The 19,099-nt window shown below is 46.8% G+C and overlaps 1 protein-coding gene across 2 annotated transcripts in view; it reads right to left on the bottom strand.

The window, feature by feature from the left end:
• ABHD2 (abhydrolase domain containing 2, acylglycerol lipase) overlaps positions 1-19,099 on the bottom strand; it is a 38,965-nt gene that overhangs the window by 1,827 nt on the left and 18,039 nt on the right. For both annotated transcript variants that reach the window (XM_080980476.1, XM_080980477.1), the window contains exons 4-9: positions 17,547-17,722; positions 16,194-16,361; positions 13,603-13,786; positions 3,644-3,736; positions 1,793-1,903; positions 148-217 (exon numbers count right to left, since the gene is read on the bottom strand). In XM_080980476.1, the coding sequence (XP_080836602.1) occupies positions 148-217; positions 1,793-1,903; positions 3,644-3,736; positions 13,603-13,786; positions 16,194-16,361; positions 17,547-17,722 (802 nt within the window). The remainder of the gene's footprint in view (positions 1-147; positions 218-1,792; positions 1,904-3,643; positions 3,737-13,602; positions 13,787-16,193; positions 16,362-17,546; positions 17,723-19,099) is intronic.

The following is a 19,099-nucleotide window of genomic DNA, read 5'->3' as shown; positions in this document are numbered from 1 at the left end:
AGCCTTTTGATTAGAACTACTATTCAGCAACGTGATATAAACTTGGCTAGAAGCACATGGGGACGTTCTCCATCTCACCACAAATCTCACGTACTTACATATGTGGTGCATGTCAAAAACTAGAGTAACAATATCATATCAACTTACTTTCTGCAAGTAATGCAGGCAGCTCTCCTGTTCATAGTATTCCTTTAAGGTGCTGTAGCCATGGAACTTCCTGAGACACAGTAAAAAGAAAGCTTAAGCATTTAGATATTTTCTTGTTATTGAATCACACATATTTTCTTCTAATTCTTATACACAGGATTACAATAGTTCTCCAAATAAGACACTTGAAATAATTACTTCTATACAAGTTAAAGCCAACATTCTGCTTTGACTTTCAAAAGAACTATCTAGTGAAACATCCAGAGAATATGGAACTATTTATATGTTCCTCATGTTCTTAGCTTTAATATCTAAATTCCATTCCCCAAAACTGTCTGTCCTGCAGAAAAAAAGCATCAAAAGAAGAATGTGGCTACTTAGTAAACAATTAGCTAGGGAACAAAATACCAGGCAAGGAAGCAGTAAGACAAATATGTGGAAAGGAGTGTACACACACCGTAGCCATATCAAATACACTGGAAACATCCTTTCCGATTTAACTGCAGAACCCCTAAGTTAAGGAAGTTAAAACTAATTATATTACTAGCCCCTCTTTAGATGCAACATCAGGCTCCCAAGTTCTTCTAAGAACAGAAGTCAATCCCCTACCTAACTAGTAGAACGTAATGCTGATGTTCATATAACTCCCAGCCACCCTAAATATTATTTGTAGTGGTCATGAGTCATAAACAGGGCATCCTACGAATTATTTGTGTGCAATACATTCCAAGACTCCTTGGATGAAGTAACAGAAGCAAGCAAAAACAAGCAAGGAAACACACATAGGAAGTATAGCAACTCCTAGTCCGCCTATTTGGGAATGCAAGTTTTACTGAGGAACAAGTGTGCAGCCAAAAAAAGGAGGGTGTCCTCTGAGGACAGGGTTGATTTCTTGCCATATCACTATAGGGTGTAGGGGAAACTAAGGCTAACCAACAAAGGCTTTATCTAGTTTCTACTGGAAAACCTACCCTTGAAACTCCATGACAGAAGTTCAGCTATGTAACACAATATGTAGAAAGTGGTAAGCACTGATCATAAGGAATCACAACTTTTTGTTATGCCAATGGCTACTGGCAAATCAGTATATGAAGAATTTGATACAACTACAAATCTAAAAAACACATTTCGTTCAGACCGGCTTCATTTTCCATCTATTCCATAACTGAAAGTGATTCAGCAGTGGTGCTAGCATTTGGGGGCATTGGTGCTTCTAACAAAATAGCTCTATTCTGATGAACTTTTACCAGCACCCCTCAGGTGTTTCTGTAGCACCACCAAGTAACTCAAATTACTGGAATTTGCCAAAGGAATTAGATGACAAGGATCACTGTTTTCTAACCATTCAGAAAAGATTTCTAGTACTGGCTTAAGATATGTTTCACAGAAACACTGTAGAACCTCAACTGCATAGTCTGATTCGTCACCCTGCACCCTAATTTTACTCACTCAGCAGCTTTGCTATTTACAGCATGGTAAATTCATTTTTAAAAGTCTAACGAACAAGAGGCAAGACAAACCTGTAAATAATAAGATCAAGAAAGAATTGGGAGTTATATGCACAATGATGATAACAGCAGCCTCCATTTCAGGAAGGTCTAAATGACGGGGGAGAGTTACCAAATGTGCTTCTTGATGTCCATACCTCATGATACTGTCATCAATCTGCATAAGGGATGTTGCTGTGTGAAGTCTGCTCAAGTCCGACTCTAATAAACTCTGAGGCTTTTTAGGGCTCTCAGCAAACAAGGTGTGTCTGAAACGTAGAGAATGAAGTGAGTGACTATGAAACACAGACATACTGTAACTATTAGAGAACCTACTCTATTGGGTTTACTGCTGATCTGAAGGTTACTCCATAAATTGCTTTATGTTGACACAGATCTTAAGATCCATGTTACTGTCATCTCCAATACAATTCTGAATCTGTCCCGTGTGAAAAAAATACAAAAGGCAGTTTTGTTCAGCCCTGAAGACTTGATACTGGCACAGATTTTGACACTGGTGCAGAAACTGGTGCAGATACAAACAGTATACCTGAAGGAGCGTCCCCCATCGTTCAGCCCAGACACTGAGGTCCAGTCCTGAAGGCCTTCTGGAGGTTCCCTCACTGCGAGAAGTGAGGTTACAGGGAACCAGGCAGAGGGCCTTCTCGGTAGTGGCACCCGTCCTGTGGAACACTCTCCCCTCAGATGTCAAGGAAATAAACAACTATCTGGCTTTTAGAAGACATCTGAAGGCAGCCCTGTTTAGGGAAGTTTTTAATGTTTGATGTTTTATCGTGTTTTTAATACTCTGTTGGGAGCTGCCCAGAGTGGCTGGGGAAACCCAGCCAGATGGGCAGGGTATTAATAATAATAATAATAATAATAATAATAATAATAATAATAGTAGTAGTAGTAGTAGTAGTAAAATTGAGCCAAGGTCAGAAGTGCTTAAGAATCAGTGTACTGCAGTAGTCAGGAAGTTGGCCTTAGAGCAGTAGATCCCAGTTCAAAGTCCTGCTCAGCCATGAAGCTTGCTGGTGTTGACTTAACTTGGACCAGACATCTCAGTCTCATTTTTCTCACAGTGTTGCTGAAAAATAAAATGGCAGTGTGTGTGTGTGTGTGTGTGTGCGCACGCGCGTGTGCAACCACGTATGCCACCTTGGTCTCCTTGAAAGAAGGAATCTCTCTGCCCATCCCAGTGCTGGAATTTATTTCCACCTTTGTGTTGCTGCAAAAAGCAGTGGGGTCTTCAGGGGCTGAATGAGGCCCCTCGACCAGAGGTTAGCACTCCCTGCACTAGGCCCTGTGGACAATTACATTACTAAGCAATAGCCCTGTCAGCAGAGGTGAGAACAATGAAAGAGGGTGTGTGCTGTAGACTATGGATCAGATGCATGATCATGTTCTCCAAAAAGCAGAGGTGGAGAAGAAAATGTGCAAAAGGAAGTTTGGTTTGAGGGTTGGCCTTGGAGCACAAAAGATCCATTATGGAGACAAAAGTGTTTTTGTAGATTAACAAGCCATCCTTCAAACCTGCCAAAGGTTGCTCATGCTTAGAACTAAGAGCTCTTTTAACAGGGAGATTAATATATTTAGTTAAGTTGTCATAATATTTAGTTATCTGGGATGAATTAAGGGGGTTCTATATCCTATATATAATTAGAGTCTCTTTAAGCTGTTTTTTCATACTGGTTTAAACAGGAAGCAATACAGCAACTACAGTTACAAGCTTTGACTACTGCTAACCTGGAACTGTTCAAACAACCAGTTATTGTAGTTTCACACCCTTTCCCCAAGCACAGCCAAAGTGTCACAGACTTTCTTAAGTAAGATGTTTCTGAAAGTAAGGTTACTAATGCACATGGTTCTTCAGTAGCTACTGATCCAGAGAATTAATTTTGTTGGTACCCTGCTCAACTTGGCGACACATAAGAACAATTTATGGTACTGCACATTATCAGCTGACACAGAGGCCCATTTAGAATATAAAGAGCATCATTTTGTACCTGTGAGACAATATGATTTTCTTCAAGTTGTCTGCCATGAGGAAGTTGTAAAATCTCCGACACTGATCCCATTGCATGAAGGTTTCCTGTGCCCTAAAGATATGACATGGGGCAAATTAATTAAAAGCTGGAAAAGCAAGCTTCCAGGGTCATAGCAACAAAAAGTACTCTGCAAATAGATGGCAGCATTTCCACATAACTAATTTGATTCACTTCAAAGGGCCACCTATAAGCTATCACACCTTCAAAAGGAATCAGCTTTTTCCTTTTTCAAACGCACAGTAATGCATAAGAGAAATGTGTCATTAAAGGATTCAGCCAGCAGGGGGAACAAAAGCATTAGAAACTGGAGCACAAAACAGCCAACAGCTTGCAAAACAGAACTTTCCAGGAAGAGATGGGTTGTTCTATGTTGTCTCAACAGGTAATTTCAAACATGCGTTACAAAAATTGACATAGCATGGACAGATGAACTCAAAACTGTATTTGAAACTGCTATTTTTTAAAAAACAATGTTAACTAAGTAAGGAAAACACAGACAGAGCAACTAGTACTTTATAAGAATGAGAGGTTTTTGCACAATACCCACCTCCCTTTTAAAATAGCAGTCCCTGAATGTGTACACATGCCAAAGGTGGCACAGTCTTGTGAAGCAATTTGTAAAAGTCTAAAATCTATCTTGCAGTTACATGCAGTATCCTCACATTTTTCTCAGGTTCAAACAAAGTTTGACAAATATTTTAGAGATGGGGAGGAGAGAAGACACGGTGTATTAAGCTTATGTTGTTCCAATTTCTAATCCCTTTGCTTAAAAAATTTAATCCTGCCACAACATTTCTGCAGCTGCACAGTCTTAAATATAAAGGGAGCCTTTGTTGTCCAGTTTGGAACCAGAGCTGAATTGCTATGTGTTCTATTAATATGGAGGTTGCCATTTCCTTAGCCTGCTCAACACTTTCTCCAACCAGAAGGGCCTCCTGTGTAGTATTTACATTCAGATACAACATCCTTTAGTTAAAGTGCAGTTACAGCTACAGTACTGCAACTAACGGATTTTAATTGCATTTATTTCCTAATAAGCAGAACTTTGCATACTAAATGTCATTCTAGGGAAGGCTTCCAACTCTAAATCCATTTGTGCAAGTGGATGACGAAATAAATTATTGGTTGTTGTTTTTTAGAACAGTACCCTCCCCTTGGGTTTTGACCTTAAAATACACCAGAGCTCATCAAGGTTAGGTCAAACGATTTTTAACCTTTCTTTCAGAGTACACTGCCCTCAGCGCACAGGACTATAAAAAGCATGGTTGCTACATCCTCTGCCTGAATTAACATTACTGTAAATGTACAAATATCTAATCAGATCTGAAAGAACACCAAGAAATTCCCTTCCTAAACCTCTACTCATCATTTGGAGACTGGCAAGAATATAAGACTCTATCTTTCAATATTCCAGTGTAATCTGGCTTTATAATACTTTCGATACCATTGACCATGGTGTCCTTCTGAAGCAACTGTCCGAACTAGGGGTTGGGTGGCACCACTTTGCGGTGGTTCCAGTCCTACTTCCCAGAGGGTGTTGCTTGGGGAATGCTTTTCAGCCCCGTGGAACCTTCACATCCACGTAAAACCGCTGGGTGGGGTTATCCAGAGGTTTGGAGTACATTGTCAGCAGTATGCCGATGACACTCTGCTTTATTTCTGCTTTACAACTGCAGGTGAGGCAGTGGAAGTGCTGGACCAGTGTCTTGCCTTGGTAATGGACTGGATGAGAGCCAAAAAACTGAAACTCAATCCAGATAAGACTGAGGCACTGTTAGTGGGTGGTTCCCTAGACCAGATGGGTGGAGATCGCCTGTGCTTGATGGGGTTACACTTCCTCTGAAGGAGCAGGTCCATTGCTTTGGGGTACTCCTGGATCCTTTGCTGTTGCTCGAGGCTCAGGTGGCCTCAGTGGCCCAGAGTGCTGTCCATCAGCTTCAGCTGGTGGCCCAGCTACACTCCTATCTGGACAGGGATAGCCTAACTACTGTTGTCTATGCTGTGGTAACCTCAAGGTTGAATTACTGCAATGCGTTATACGTAGGGCTGCCTCTGAAGACGTTTCAGAAACTTCAGCTAGTGCGGAATTCAGCTGCCAGGTTGCTCACCGGAGCAAGATGGCTTGAGCATACTACACCAATCCTGGTCTGACTTCACTGGCTACCAATTGTTTCCGGACCCAATTCAAAGTGCTGGTTTTGACCTGTAAAGCCTTGAACGGCTCAGGACCGCAATACCTCAAGGACCATCTCTTCCCATATGAACCTACCCGGACCTTGAGATCATCCCCTGACCTTGAGATCATCCCCTGACGCCCTTCTTCGTGTGTCTCCTCCTTGAGAGGTCCAGAGGGTGGCAACATGAGAACGGGCCTTCTCTACGGTGGCTCCCCATCTGTAGAATGCGCTCCCCAGGGAAGTTCACCTGGTGCCTTCATTATATAACTTTAGGTGCCAGGCAAAAACTTTCCTTTTTAACCAGGCCTTTGGTTGATTTGACTGACATCCTATGTCCTTTTAAAATGTGGGGGTTTGGGGGGGAGGGAGGGGGTTATTGTGTTGTTGTTTTCATTTTTGTCAGGGGTTCAGGAGCAGAGGCACAGGAAAGGGAGGAAATAGAGAGCGAGGGGGAGGAGTCCGAAGGAAATGTTAGCGATGACAGCGGTCCGAGGTCTCTGAGTCTTTCCAGCGAATCGGAAGATTCACAGAAAGGGGCTCCCATGGTCAGAGCAAGGGGGGTGCCGAGGGGGACACCCCAGGAAGAAGGGGCCAGAGGGGACTCAGAGAGCAGCAGTTGGAAATCAGGACCAGCGTCCACACCAGAGTGCAGTAGGGGGGAGGAGTCCCAGGGATCGGGATCAGGCGGCGCACTGCCAGTGGGAGGACATGAGTCAGGATTGGCCACGCCTCCATCGGGGAGCGAGGAAACGGTCGAGAGGAAGGTTGAAGGCTGGGCGCGCGCGCCAAGTTCAAATGTACAGGAGGGCGGCGCAGTTGGCAGCCCGGATAGGGAGCCAGGTCCCAAAGCCCGCCGAAAAGAGGGGGAGGAGTCAGGGGGGTCAACGTCAGCGTCAGAAGAATCCAGGAAGGAAGGGACCCCGGGGGGTAGCAGGACCCAGAGGAGAAAGGAGAGACGTAAGAGGTGGAGTAAGGCTAGAATCTTAAACTGGTGTACAGGGGGCGGAGACTCAGATGGAGCTTCGCCGATCTAACCCCTAGACGTAGAGCTGGGGCGCTGCGGCTTGAAAATGGAAACTGTACTTCAATAAAGACTTTTGTACATTACTGCCGGCTAGCGTTGGTCCTCTGTGAGCTGGGACCTGGAGCCAGCTCTGACAGTAAGCTCCATCTCAAAAAGTTTGCACCAAAAACCTCGTAACGTGAGTGGACGCAGCGAGGGAAGAAGATTGGTGCTTCGCGAGCTCACAAAAGTCAGGCAAGATGACTACAGAACAGCAACTAGCAGCCCTGCAAGATGCAGTGACACAACTCAACGCGGAGGTACTCGCATCCAGGAAAAGGGAAGAGGAAGCGGCTGCCGCCTGCAGGGATCTCCAAGCCAGGTTGGAAGTGCTTGCTAAGCAGGGGCAACCGGGACCCAAATCAGAGGGGATTGGGCTGGGGAAAAGAGGAGGCAGCCTGGTATCTCATTTCGATGGGAATTTGCAGCAGTACCCTAACTTCCGAGCAGACGTGCTGTTTGCGCTGGAACTGCTGGATAAAGACTTTAGAGATGAGCAAGAGAAGGTGGGGTTTATCTTGTCCCATTTGCATGGGGAAGCTAAAGCGTGGCTGCGCAATCTGTGGAGAGATAAGGATCCGGCGCTCCAAAATGCGGATGCATTCATTAAAGCGATGGATTCGTGTTTTTTATCAAATATAGACATTGATATCGCCAGAAAAGACATACATGGGCTCAAACAAGGCAGAGCCAGTGTAAGGCAGTACCATTCCCGCTTTTTTGCGTTAGTCCATGCGCTGGGATGGGAGAAGGATTCTGCCCCAGCCAGAGACCTTTTTTGGGAAGGCTTGAATGCAAATGTGAAAGATGAGATTGCAAGGGGGGAGAGACCAAAGAGCACTCAGGAGGTTGTCCGGCGGGCGCTGCAAATTGGGGTGCGTCTGGAAGAACGTCCATGGAACAGAGAAGAAGGACGTTGGGGACGTACGCCAGTGAGAGCACCTCCCCTCTTTCCCAAGGATGCAGCGCGTGCGCAATCCACACCTCCGCAGGGAGGGGGAGAGGAACCGATGGAGATTGGAAGCGCCAGGGCTCAGTCAGCAACCGGAGCCCTAACACCGGGAGCAGTCAAAGCGAAGCCTCCTAGAGGGAACAGGAAGTGCTACATCTGCGACAGTGCTCAGCACATGGCGAAAGAGTGTCCCCAGAGGCTCCACAAGCACACTGCAGCCTCAGCAACAGTAACAGACGCAACTCAGCAGAGAGAACCACAGCAGGGAAACGACAGAGTCTGGTTGGAGGAAGAGGCACTGGGGCCCAGCCAGACAAGTCAATGAAGCCGTCCCCAGAGATTTTGCAGCCCACAGACCCTCTCCCGCCCAAACCAGTGGTGCAGCTCACAGCATCGCTCCAACTACCCAATGGACTCACTATGGAAGTGCCGATTACCATTGACTCTGGTAGTAACGCAGACTTCATAGGACTGGATTTCATTCAAGAGCACAACATAGCACTCCTGCCAGCCACGCTGCCTCTGAAGGTTGTCACGGTGGATGGCAGGGAATTGCTGGGGGGGCAGGTGGTGCAGCAAACGCCTCCGATGGTGATGCAAATTGGGAATCACCGAGAAGTCATCAGCTTCAATGTCACCCAACTGTCGGACACGCCTATAGTATTAGGCATGAGTTGGCTGCACAGGCACAGCCCAGCATTGGCGTGGTACCAGCGACAACTGACCTTCGGCTCCTCATACTGTGCGGAACATTGCATTCTGCCTAGCCCGGAAGGGGAAGAGGATGACCCGCAGCTACAATTAGGCACGCTGCAAGCAGTGCCACTCAAGTACGCAGCGTTTTTGGAGGTTTTCTGCGAGAAGGAAGCGGACAAGCTGCCTCCCCACAGGTCCTATGACTGCAAGATTGACCTCCTGCCAGGGGCGACGCTGCCAACCGGGAAACTGTATTCCATGTCTGAAGACGAGCTGCAGGAACTCAGGGAGTTCATAGACCTCAACTTGAAGCGCGGTTTCATCCAGGAGTCGAAGGCAGTGGGGGGCAGTCCTGTATTCTTTGTGAAGAAGAAGGACACGCCCCAAAAAAGGCTTGTGGTGGACTATAGAATTTTGAACTCGAAAACCAAGCCCACAGCCTTTCCCATGCCCAAGATAGATGACCTGCTCGCAACGGTGAGGAAAGGACGCGTTTTCACAAAGTTGGATCTGCGAGGGGCGTACAACCTGATTCGCATACGGGAGGGCGACGAATGGAAGACTGCCATGTTCACGCCCCTGGGCACCTATGAATACAGAGTTATGCCCTTTGGATTACAAAATGGCTCCCACTGTTTTCAAGCCTTCATGCATCACGTATTGGCGGGTCTCCTCTACAAGAAATGCGTCTGCTTCCTGGACGACATCCTGATATTTTCAGAATCAGAGGAGACCCACGAGGGAGACGTCAAGGAAGTTCTGCAGAGACTGCAGGAGCACAGGCTGTACGCCAAGCTGGAGAAGTGCCAGTTCGACATGAAGGAGGTAGATTTCCTGGGCTACAAGTTGTCGGACAAGGGGCTCGCCATGGACAGCGCCAAGGTTCGCTCAGTGTTGGACTGGAAGAGCCCGCGCAATCGGAAGGAGGTCCAGCGGTTTGTCGGTTTCGCCAACTTTTACCGCAAGTTCATCAAGGGGTTCGCGATGCAGACAGCGGCCATTACCGACACGCTCAGCTCCAAGAAGAAGAAGTTCATCTGGACGGAGCAAGCGGAGCAGTCCTTTCAGAAACTCAAGCGTCTCTTCTCGTCCGAAGAGCAGCTACTGCATGTGAATCCCAGCAGACCGATGAGGGTTGAAACGGACGCCTCAGACAGAGCCGTGGGGGCAGTACTGTTGCAGCAAGACCCGCATGGGGACTGGAGACCGTGTGCCTTCTACTCCAGGAAGCTCAGCAAGTCAGAGCAGAACTACGCCATCTGGGACAGGGAGTTGCTGGCCATTCATGCAGCATTCAAGGCGTGGCGGCACTTCCTCATTGGAGCCAAACACACAGTGCAGGTCCGCACGGACCATAAAAACCTGGAGTACTGGCGCACGGCAAGGTTCCTGAACCAGAGGCACATACGATGGGCGGAGTTCTTTGCGGATTTCGACTTCAGGATAGAGTACATCCCAGGCGACAACAACATCATGGCGGATGCACTGTCCAGAAAGCCGCAATACCTCGAGGAGGCGGCACCAGCAGCGGCCAAGCACATTTTCGCACCGAAAGCGTGGGCGTGCGCTTCAGCAACCGTGGACCTGGAAGCTGTACGTCGAGCACTGCAGAAGGACCCTTTCGCACAAGCCAAGATGGAGGAGGTGCAAAGGGGCACGGCGGAGGACGACGAGTTCCAGATACGCGACGGATTGCTCATCCGCAGAGGGGCCCTCTACGTACCGGGAGACGACCTCCGCGCGAAAGTACTGCAGCAGTTGCACGACGCACCCACCGCCGGGCACTTTGGCAAAGAGAAGACGGTAGAATTAGTAGCCAGAGATTTTTGGTGGCCCAAGATGCGGGGGGAAGTCGCGGATTACGTCTCGAGGTGCGACACCTGCCAAAGGGCCAAGTCAGTGCACAAACCGCCGGCGGGACTGCTCGAACCGCTGCAGACACCGCTCGAACCGTGGGAGAGGGTGGCCCTGGACTTTGTCACGGATCTACCCAGCTCGAGGGGCAAGACGACAGTGCTAGTGGTGGTGGACATGTTCACCAAAATGGCCCACTTCATTCCGTGCGCGAAGGTGGCCACGGCGGAACAGACCGCCAAACTGTTCATAGACCACGTGTTCAGGGTTCACGGTCTGCCACGGTCTATCCTGTCCGACCGGGGGCGACAGTTCATCTCGAACTTCTGGCAGAAGCTGATGGGTTTCCTGAACGTCAAGATCAACCTAGCGTCGGCGAGACACCCGCAGACGAACGGACAAGCGGAGCGAGTCAACGCCATCATGCAGCAGTACCTGCGATGCTACGCAAATCAGCAGCCGGCAACATGGGTGGACTACCTGCCGCTCGCTGAGTTCGCCTACAACAACACGAAGCACGTGTCCACGGGGGTGACACCGTTCTTCGCCAACAACGGGAGGCATCCCAGAACCTTCCCGGGATTAGCGAGAGCGGGGGAGGGGGAGCCACAGGCAGCGGAAGCCTTAGCATCAGAGTTGCAGGAGGTTCACGAACAGCTTCGGAGGCAGTTTGAACTAGCAAAGCACGCATACAAACTGCAGGCTGACAAGCACAGAAGGGTTGGGGAAGACATACAGGTGGGAGACTGGGTTTGGTTAGCAGCCCAGGCAGTGCCGGCCAGATCGTTAGCGAAGAAGAAGCTAGGGCATAAGCAGCTAGGACCCTACCAAGTCGAGGCACAGGTCAATCCAGTGGCCTTCCGGTTGACACTGCCGGAGGGATCCAGAATGCACCCAGTTTTCCATAGATCAGTGCTCACGCCCTACAAAGCACCTCATAGATTTCAGGAGCCAGGCACGGCACCAGACCCGTTCAGGGAAACGCCCACAAGGGGGGGGTCGCCAAGGCGGGAACCCGTCAACGAAGTCACAGAGATTTTAGACTCGAGATGGGGGGAAGAGGGAGTAGAATATCTTCTCGCCAGAGAAGGTACCCCGGCCAGCGCCAACAGTTGGGTGCCAGACTATGCCTTGGACGAACCTCTTCTCAAGGACGAGTTTCATGCCCTTTTCCCACACAGGCCCATGCCAGCCGAGTATTTCGACGACTGGCTTTTCACACCCACATTTTCAGCTAGCACATTCCAGGGGTTCACCTCGGACGAGGAACCGGCACTAGAAACACGTTCCCCGGAGGGATCACCCTCGGGGTCTGCCTCAGACCGTTCCTATTGGTGGGACAATCGACCAGAGGAGCAGTGGCGCAGGAAGTGGCTGGGGGGTCCTTGGCAGGCAACGTCCCCGGAGGAGACCGGGGGAGAGACGGACATGGACGTGTTGGGGGAGGACCTTGGGTTCGAGCACGGCGGCAAAGAGATGGAAGCAGAGGAAATTGAGGTCGGCGAGAGCACGGAGGACGAGCCGGACTTATCCGGCTGGATGCACGCCACGGGGGACGAACTGTATCCGGCACTCACCCCCACAACGACGGAGCACCCAGTACCCACACCTGAAGGAGGGGAGGGGGGAAGGGGGGGCTTCGAGGGGGGGATGGATGTCAGGGGTTCAGGAGCAGAGGCACAGGAAAGGGAGGAAATAGAGAGCGAGGGGGAGGAGTCCGAAGGAAATGTTAGCGATGACAGCGGTCCGAGGTCTCTGTGTCTTTCCAGCGAATCGGAAGATTCACAGAAAGGGGCTCCCATGGTCAGAGCAAGGGGGGTGCCGAGGGGGACACCCCAGGAAGAAGGGGCCAGAGGGGACTCAGAGAGCAGCAGTTGGAAATCAGGACCAGCGTCCACACCAGAGTGCAGTAGGGGGGAGGAGTCCCAGGCATCGGGATCAGGCGGCGCACTGCCAGTGGGAGGACATGAGTCAGGATTGGCCACGCCTCCATCGGGGAGCGAGGAAACGGTCGAGAGGAAGGTTGAAGGCTGGGCGCGCGCGCCAAGTTCAAATGTACAGGAGGGCGGCGCAGTTGGCAGCCCGGATAGGGAGCCAGGTCCCAAAGCCCGCCGAAAAGAGGGGGAGGAGTCAGGGGGGTCAACGTCAGCGTCAGAAGAATCCAGGAAGGAAGGGACCCCGGGGGGTAGCAGGACCCAGAGGAGAAAGGAGAGACGTAAGAGGTGGAGTAAGGCTAGAATCTTAAACTGGTGTACAGGGGGCGGAGACTCAGATGGAGCTTCGCCGATCTAACCCCTAGACGTAGAGCTGGGGCGCTGCGGCTTGAAAATGGAAACTGTACTTCAATAAAGACTTTTGTACATTACTGCCGGCTAGCGTTGGTCCTCTGTGAGCTGGGACCTGGAGCCAGCTCTGACAATTTTGATTATGTATTTTGTGGTTTTATATTTTGATTTTGTTCTGTGAACCACCCTGAGACCTCTGGGTATAGGGCATGGCATAATATAATATAATATAATATAATATAATATAATATAATATAATATAATATAATATAATATAATATAATATAATATAATATGTGTTGTGCTTCTAAGTAGCACAAAGGTCCTTTTTTAAATGTCACTTTTGATCTCTTGGGATATATGTAGCTCCTGTGTGCACACATGGACACTACTATACATCCTGTTTGGAGCCTCAGTTCAACACTGGAAATACACAGAGCCAAAGTAGTTTTGGGAGACTGTGACTCTGAACAAAAGAACAGCAGGAGGGAAGGGTGTGCCTAATATTTTTCCCATTGGCACTAGATATCAAAAAAATTGGCCATGACAAAGCTTCAAAACAGACTGCTAATAATGAATAAAAGAGTACAAAACAATAGGCTGGGTATATGTGGAAATGGTTTGCACCCTTTGCTCTCAACTAAATGCGTATAGCAACTGAATATGCCAACAGCAATTTTAATGATGAAATTTGCTGTAAGTTCCCAGTTCCCTTTTTTGTGCAAAAAGTTCAAAACACAGTTTAGTAACAAAACTTCACACAACTAAAGTTTTTATGCCCCTGAACCCCAAAGAAAGCTTTTGGTATCTGTAGCATATCTCCATGACCAGCAGATTATTTCCTTAGACATGTACCATAAGTTTCTCCTGTTCTACAAGACCAAGCTTACCTCAGTGCACTGTACCCTTGACATACGCTGACACAGCACAATACACCCTCTTGGTTAGTCTGGTTCTCCCCCAGATATTTGCACACTATGTTTCCACCAAGGCTGAAGCCCACAACAACCAGCTTGGACTGAGGATAAGTTTTCCTGATGTAGTTCACCATGGCTCCAAATTCCCATGTGCAACCTATAGAACAGCAAAAAAAATTAAACATGACATATCGCAGATGCATCTAAAGTCCCAATCTTCCCCTAGAGCTCACATATGCACTTCAAGAGACAACATTTCTAACATCATTGTTCATTATTGAATCACAATGGGCATTTCTGCACATATACAGTGATATTCCAGAAGATCATACAGAGGGAGAATACACCCACATTAATAATGAAACCCACACCTGCTCTTCTAAAGAACCTTTTTATTCCCTTTTTTACTGCCATATGAACAGAGCCTCTAACTGCCGGCTACAGCAGAAAACTCCCCCCCCCTTAAAGGATCATAGCAAGTTTTTCAAAATATTTCATTCTCTGTTCAGCAGTCATCAGGTTCCAGCCAAAAGCTGTAACTAAAAATACTACACACACTGTCATTTCTTCCAACTGTGAACTGGGAGAGAAATCTATAAAGTATCCCCCTCCCTGCAAAAAAAACAAATTGCTGCTCACAGTCCAGATTTCCAGCAGCTATTCAGCGATCAAGTCTAATTTGTGCATTTGACTGTAATCCTTCACATGCAGGGATTTGTACAAACTTTTGGGAACTGAAGACTGTATTCATACACATAGAACTCCTGTGCCAACATGGCCTGACTATTATTTTCTACTGTCAATGGCCACTCCTTCAAAAACATTTACAGGAACCTAGGAAGCTGCCTTATACCGATCAATGGGGTCCATCTAGCTCTGTATGGTCTACAATGACTTACAGTGGCTCTCCATGGTTCAAGATGGAGTCTCTCCTAACCCTTCTTGGAGATTATAAGGACTGAATCCCAGACATTCTGCATGCAAAGTAGATGCTCTACCTCTGAGCTACAGCCCTCAGAGACATTATAACCCTTCAGGAATTTTTTAGAGTTAGGGACAGCACCAAGAAGCCTTAATACCAATACCACGCTGATCCCCAGGGCTTGCTTGCAGTGACTGAAACAGGACTATGTTGTGTTTCAGCTAAGCAACGTAACATGGGTTTCTGAGACACTCTGTCAGCCCTTAAGTGGGCACAAACAGTTATTGCCAAGCTTCTCACCTCCATATTCTGGAGGGTCACAGAATATGGGGAGATGGGGATCTTGGCAAAACATTTCAGACATTGGTTGGACAGTGAGCTTCATATTGGACCCTTGGCTACAGATGCAGTTTCTCTTTGGCTCCCATCCCCTTCTCCCAGGAAAGGGTGCTTAGCTTTGCACTAAAGTAGGGCTGCCATATGTCCAGGAATCAGACTGCAATTTTTTAAAAATTGGACTGCAATTTGGGAATATGGCAGCCCTATACTAAGGTTTTGGATGCACTTCATCTCTTTCCTTTCAGAGGATGTCTTCCCAAAAAGAACAAGAGGATAGGGTGGCTAGGTTCGGACCAGATGCAGCTCCGTGGCTGGGCATGCTCAGCCTGTTATATACTGAGTTGATTTCCCAGCCCCTGAGAGGATACATGTGTCACAGCTTGATATTTAATACTTTGGGGAGGAGAGACATTGCACAGCACTTTTTTGGTAGGGAGGATGCATCTTCATTCTTGAAAATGTTTTTCAAGCCTTGTTTATGAACACCATACCTAAGACTCAAAGAACATAACTCCCATAGGAAGGAGGGGCGGTGCAGAGCTTTACAACAACATTTTGGGTTGCTCAACAACACTCCAGAATTATCTCCTGAGGGCGGAATAGACTATGGTTATTAAAGAGCAGCCATGCAGTAGACCGTACCCTGGAGGCTTGAAATTCTAATCACAAGCACTGAGATACAAGATGTGACAAGAGCCAACAGGCCTACATCAGCTAAAGAGATCCCCACTCTCCTTTAATAGATATCAGCTTTATGCTCACCTATCTTGAAAAGTTACACATCAATTACTTTTCTGGCAAAGAGAATCTGAGTAAATAGAGAGCTACTTTTCTCCTAGGTGGATGAATGTACTGGACACACAGACGCTGGGAAGCTGGTAATGCTATAGTGGTTGCATCTTCAACTGCTATCTCATGGTCATCCCATTTTGAAGCATTATATATGGCAAAACATTGGCAAGGTGATCATGGTATTATCTCACCAAGTCATCTTGTCCCTACTACTTTCCCTTCCCAATGCTTCCCAATATAGTGTACTGTAAAGAGAGGGGTTTCAGGAATCAACCTTTGGAAACAAAATTAATGCAGACTTAGAACAAGTAATGGCTGCTACTTCGAATACTTTTTTTTTTAATTGAGCAGATAAGTCATCCTGCTTGGGAATTAGCAAAAAGGAGGAGGTTTTATCACAGACAACACTTTCAAGCTTCAGAAGGCACCATCTAGTGTGCTTTGACATTAGAGGAATTTGTCCAGTTGCAAAGTAACTCTGAAAGGTTAAGATGAAAGAGCCAATATTTACCATAAGTGAACATGCGTGGTGAAGTCAACTCAATAGTTGGCAGAGCTCCAAGGTGGTTTAGCACAGCACATCGATAGCCATTCTTCTGGGAATAGTCAACAAAGGTGCGGATGTACTGCTTCTCACTGTGATTGGCTATTCCTGGACAAATTACCATTGTGATATCTTCTGCACAATGAAAAAGGTCGGGAGAGGTAAGTTTTAAAGCAAAAGCAAAAGAATACATGCTAGTTACACCAGTTTCATATTCCACAAAAACAAAACACATTTATTTCACAACAAAGCTATTTTTGCTCCTCATGCATACAGTTTGTTCAATCTGTAGTGATGTTTTATATGCTATGTTTATAACATCAAGGGAAATACACAATATGCCCTGCACAATTTCAGAGTTTGTTCATCTAAGTTCTTTCATCTGACTGAGAGGAGTTTATTTTAACACATTACGATGTCACTGAGAGAAAGGATTTCTGTCAGTTCTGGTACATTATTTTGAAACGCTTCATGAAGAACCTTGAGGTAATGTATCTGATTAAAATTGAAGGTCTTTGAGCCTAACTAGAAAGAACTTTTTAAGAGAAGGAATGGTTTGCTTTTGCGACGTCTGTTGACTAAATAAAGGGTCCAGATTTGTACATCTATCTGAAAAATATCCATTTGGTCAGCAATGCTTCCTTCTTTTGAAGATCAAATCAAAGTTGCCGAGAAAGCAATTGCTGAGAACAGCTCTACAGCTCATTGCATTGCTATCTACATTGGGAAACAATGCTTGGTAGTAAGAATCAACCCTCCAGCATCTGGTACAATTCCACATTTGAGAGTGAAATTCTTGGAATATTTAGCAGCAGCTTCCTATGCACTAGAGCAACATTTCAAAACAAGCAGAATCAACAGCCCCTTGTACCTCACCTTCAGAAAGACATGTCATTACTCACTAAATTTTGATATATTGTTTTTAAACACACACGCACGGACACACACACACACGTTCCAGATGCGATTAAGCCCATATACACAAGAGAAAAATCCTACAGGCCAAGCAGCCTGTTTAGAGACCTTAATCCTAAGCATTATGTTATTTATGGGTCAGAGGAATAGCATTTCATGCCCATTAACTCAACGGGAAATCTAGGCCATAAACCTTGTATCTTATCACTTGGTTGTAAAAACTGTTTTTTTGGTACATGATTCATAACAGCACTAGCTGCAGAAGCTTACAACCCCCTAAACATGTCCCGGAGTTGTGAAAGCAGTGGCTCCCTAGCTTGCCAATGGTAGCCAAAAATAGTAGTGCATTTCCCCCACATTTACTCAAACTTCTAATAAAAAACCCACAACTGTTGGTTATCTCACCTCTAATGCAGTTTTCAGCCAGTGGTTCAAAGAGGTCAAAAGTTGCTGTTGCACCATCTGACATTGTGAGGTACTTGCGAAGTCCATAAGGATGCGGTGATCTTACTCTCCCCATCTTTCCATAGAGGGCAGTCTGAATGTGCCCACTCTTTCCCCAGATCAGAGGTGGAATGTACCTACAAAGAAAACAAATGCATTTATTTGCTTTAGGACAGCAGATCTGCTATTGAAACAAGGGCACTTTCTTTCTAGAGTAGTATTTAGTGAAGTGTAGGGGTAAAAATAAGGAGCAGCTGCTTGGTAAGTGCATTGGCCAACAGATATAGAACTGGAGCCCCCAACCTATTGATCTGGTATCAGGTATGATTTAGTGACCTCTGAAAAACACTAGCTACAGAATGCTTACAAAAGCATTTCCTTTCAAAGGAGAAGAGAACATCTGTACTATGCTTATCAGGAAGGTGGTACGGCCTGGTGCCAAAGCAGATGGCCTTTTATCTCGGATTTATGCTTGCTGGTGTACTGAAGAAGAAACTTGTGGGGGGGAGGGAGATAAAGATATAAAGATGATAACTTTATCTGCTTTAGGAACACCAATCTAAATGGGAAGGAATCAGTAGGTGAGCAATACAAAGCTGCCAGACAGGAGGGACCTTTTCAATGCATATCAGGAAACCTAGTTCATTACTCAAAAGAAGTATGTCCTTGGTACCAATACAGAGGTCATGAGCATATCAAAGTGGTGGAAAGCAAGCTTTCGACTGTACACAGAACAATCATGCCTGACACTGGTGAGCTCATCAGAACCTGAGCTCCCAACATAAAAGTATAATGAATGTCTAAATTATGTGCTTATACTATCATTGGATTTTACCTGCCACCTGTCAGAGAGTCTCTAGGTGACTCACATCAGAATAAAACTTAATAAAATTTAAAACATAGCAGCTATCACTAATTTGGACCAAAATACAAAACACAGAAAAGCAACAGTATTAGAATGTCACTACACATTGCTCTGGGACGCGGGTGGCGCTGTGGGTTAAACCACAGAGCCTAGGACTTGCCGATCAGAACGTCGGCGATTCGAATCCCCGCAACGGGGTGAGCTCCTGTTCCTCGGTCTCTGCTCCTGCCAACCTAGAAGTTCGAAAGCACGTCAAAGTGCAAGTAGATAAATAGGTACCGCTCTGGCGGGAAGGTAAACGGCGTTTCCATGCACTGCTCTGGTTCGCCAGAAGCGGCTTAGTCATGCTGGCCACATGACCCGGAAGCTGTATGCCGGCTCCCTCGGCCAATAAAGCGAGATGAGCGCCGCAATCTCCGAGTCGGCCACGACTGGACCTAATCGTCAGGGGTCCCTTCACCTTCACCTTTACACATTGTTCTACAGCGACTGTCTGTCTGTCAGCAACTGATTCTCAGTAATTCCCAGTAATACACAAGCAACGGACCAAAACAGCACATTCTATCAAATGCCTGGCAAAAACATGAACTTGGTGCTGAAAAGTTACTAACATAAGCACCAGACAGTCATCATAGGGGACAACATTCTT

This window comes from Podarcis pityusensis (genome assembly GCF_964106645.2).
Source record: "Podarcis pityusensis genome assembly, chromosome: 14".
Taxonomy (NCBI): domain Eukaryota; kingdom Metazoa; phylum Chordata; class Lepidosauria; order Squamata; family Lacertidae; genus Podarcis; species Podarcis pityusensis.
This window is presented reverse-complemented; position numbering and strand designations above follow the sequence as displayed.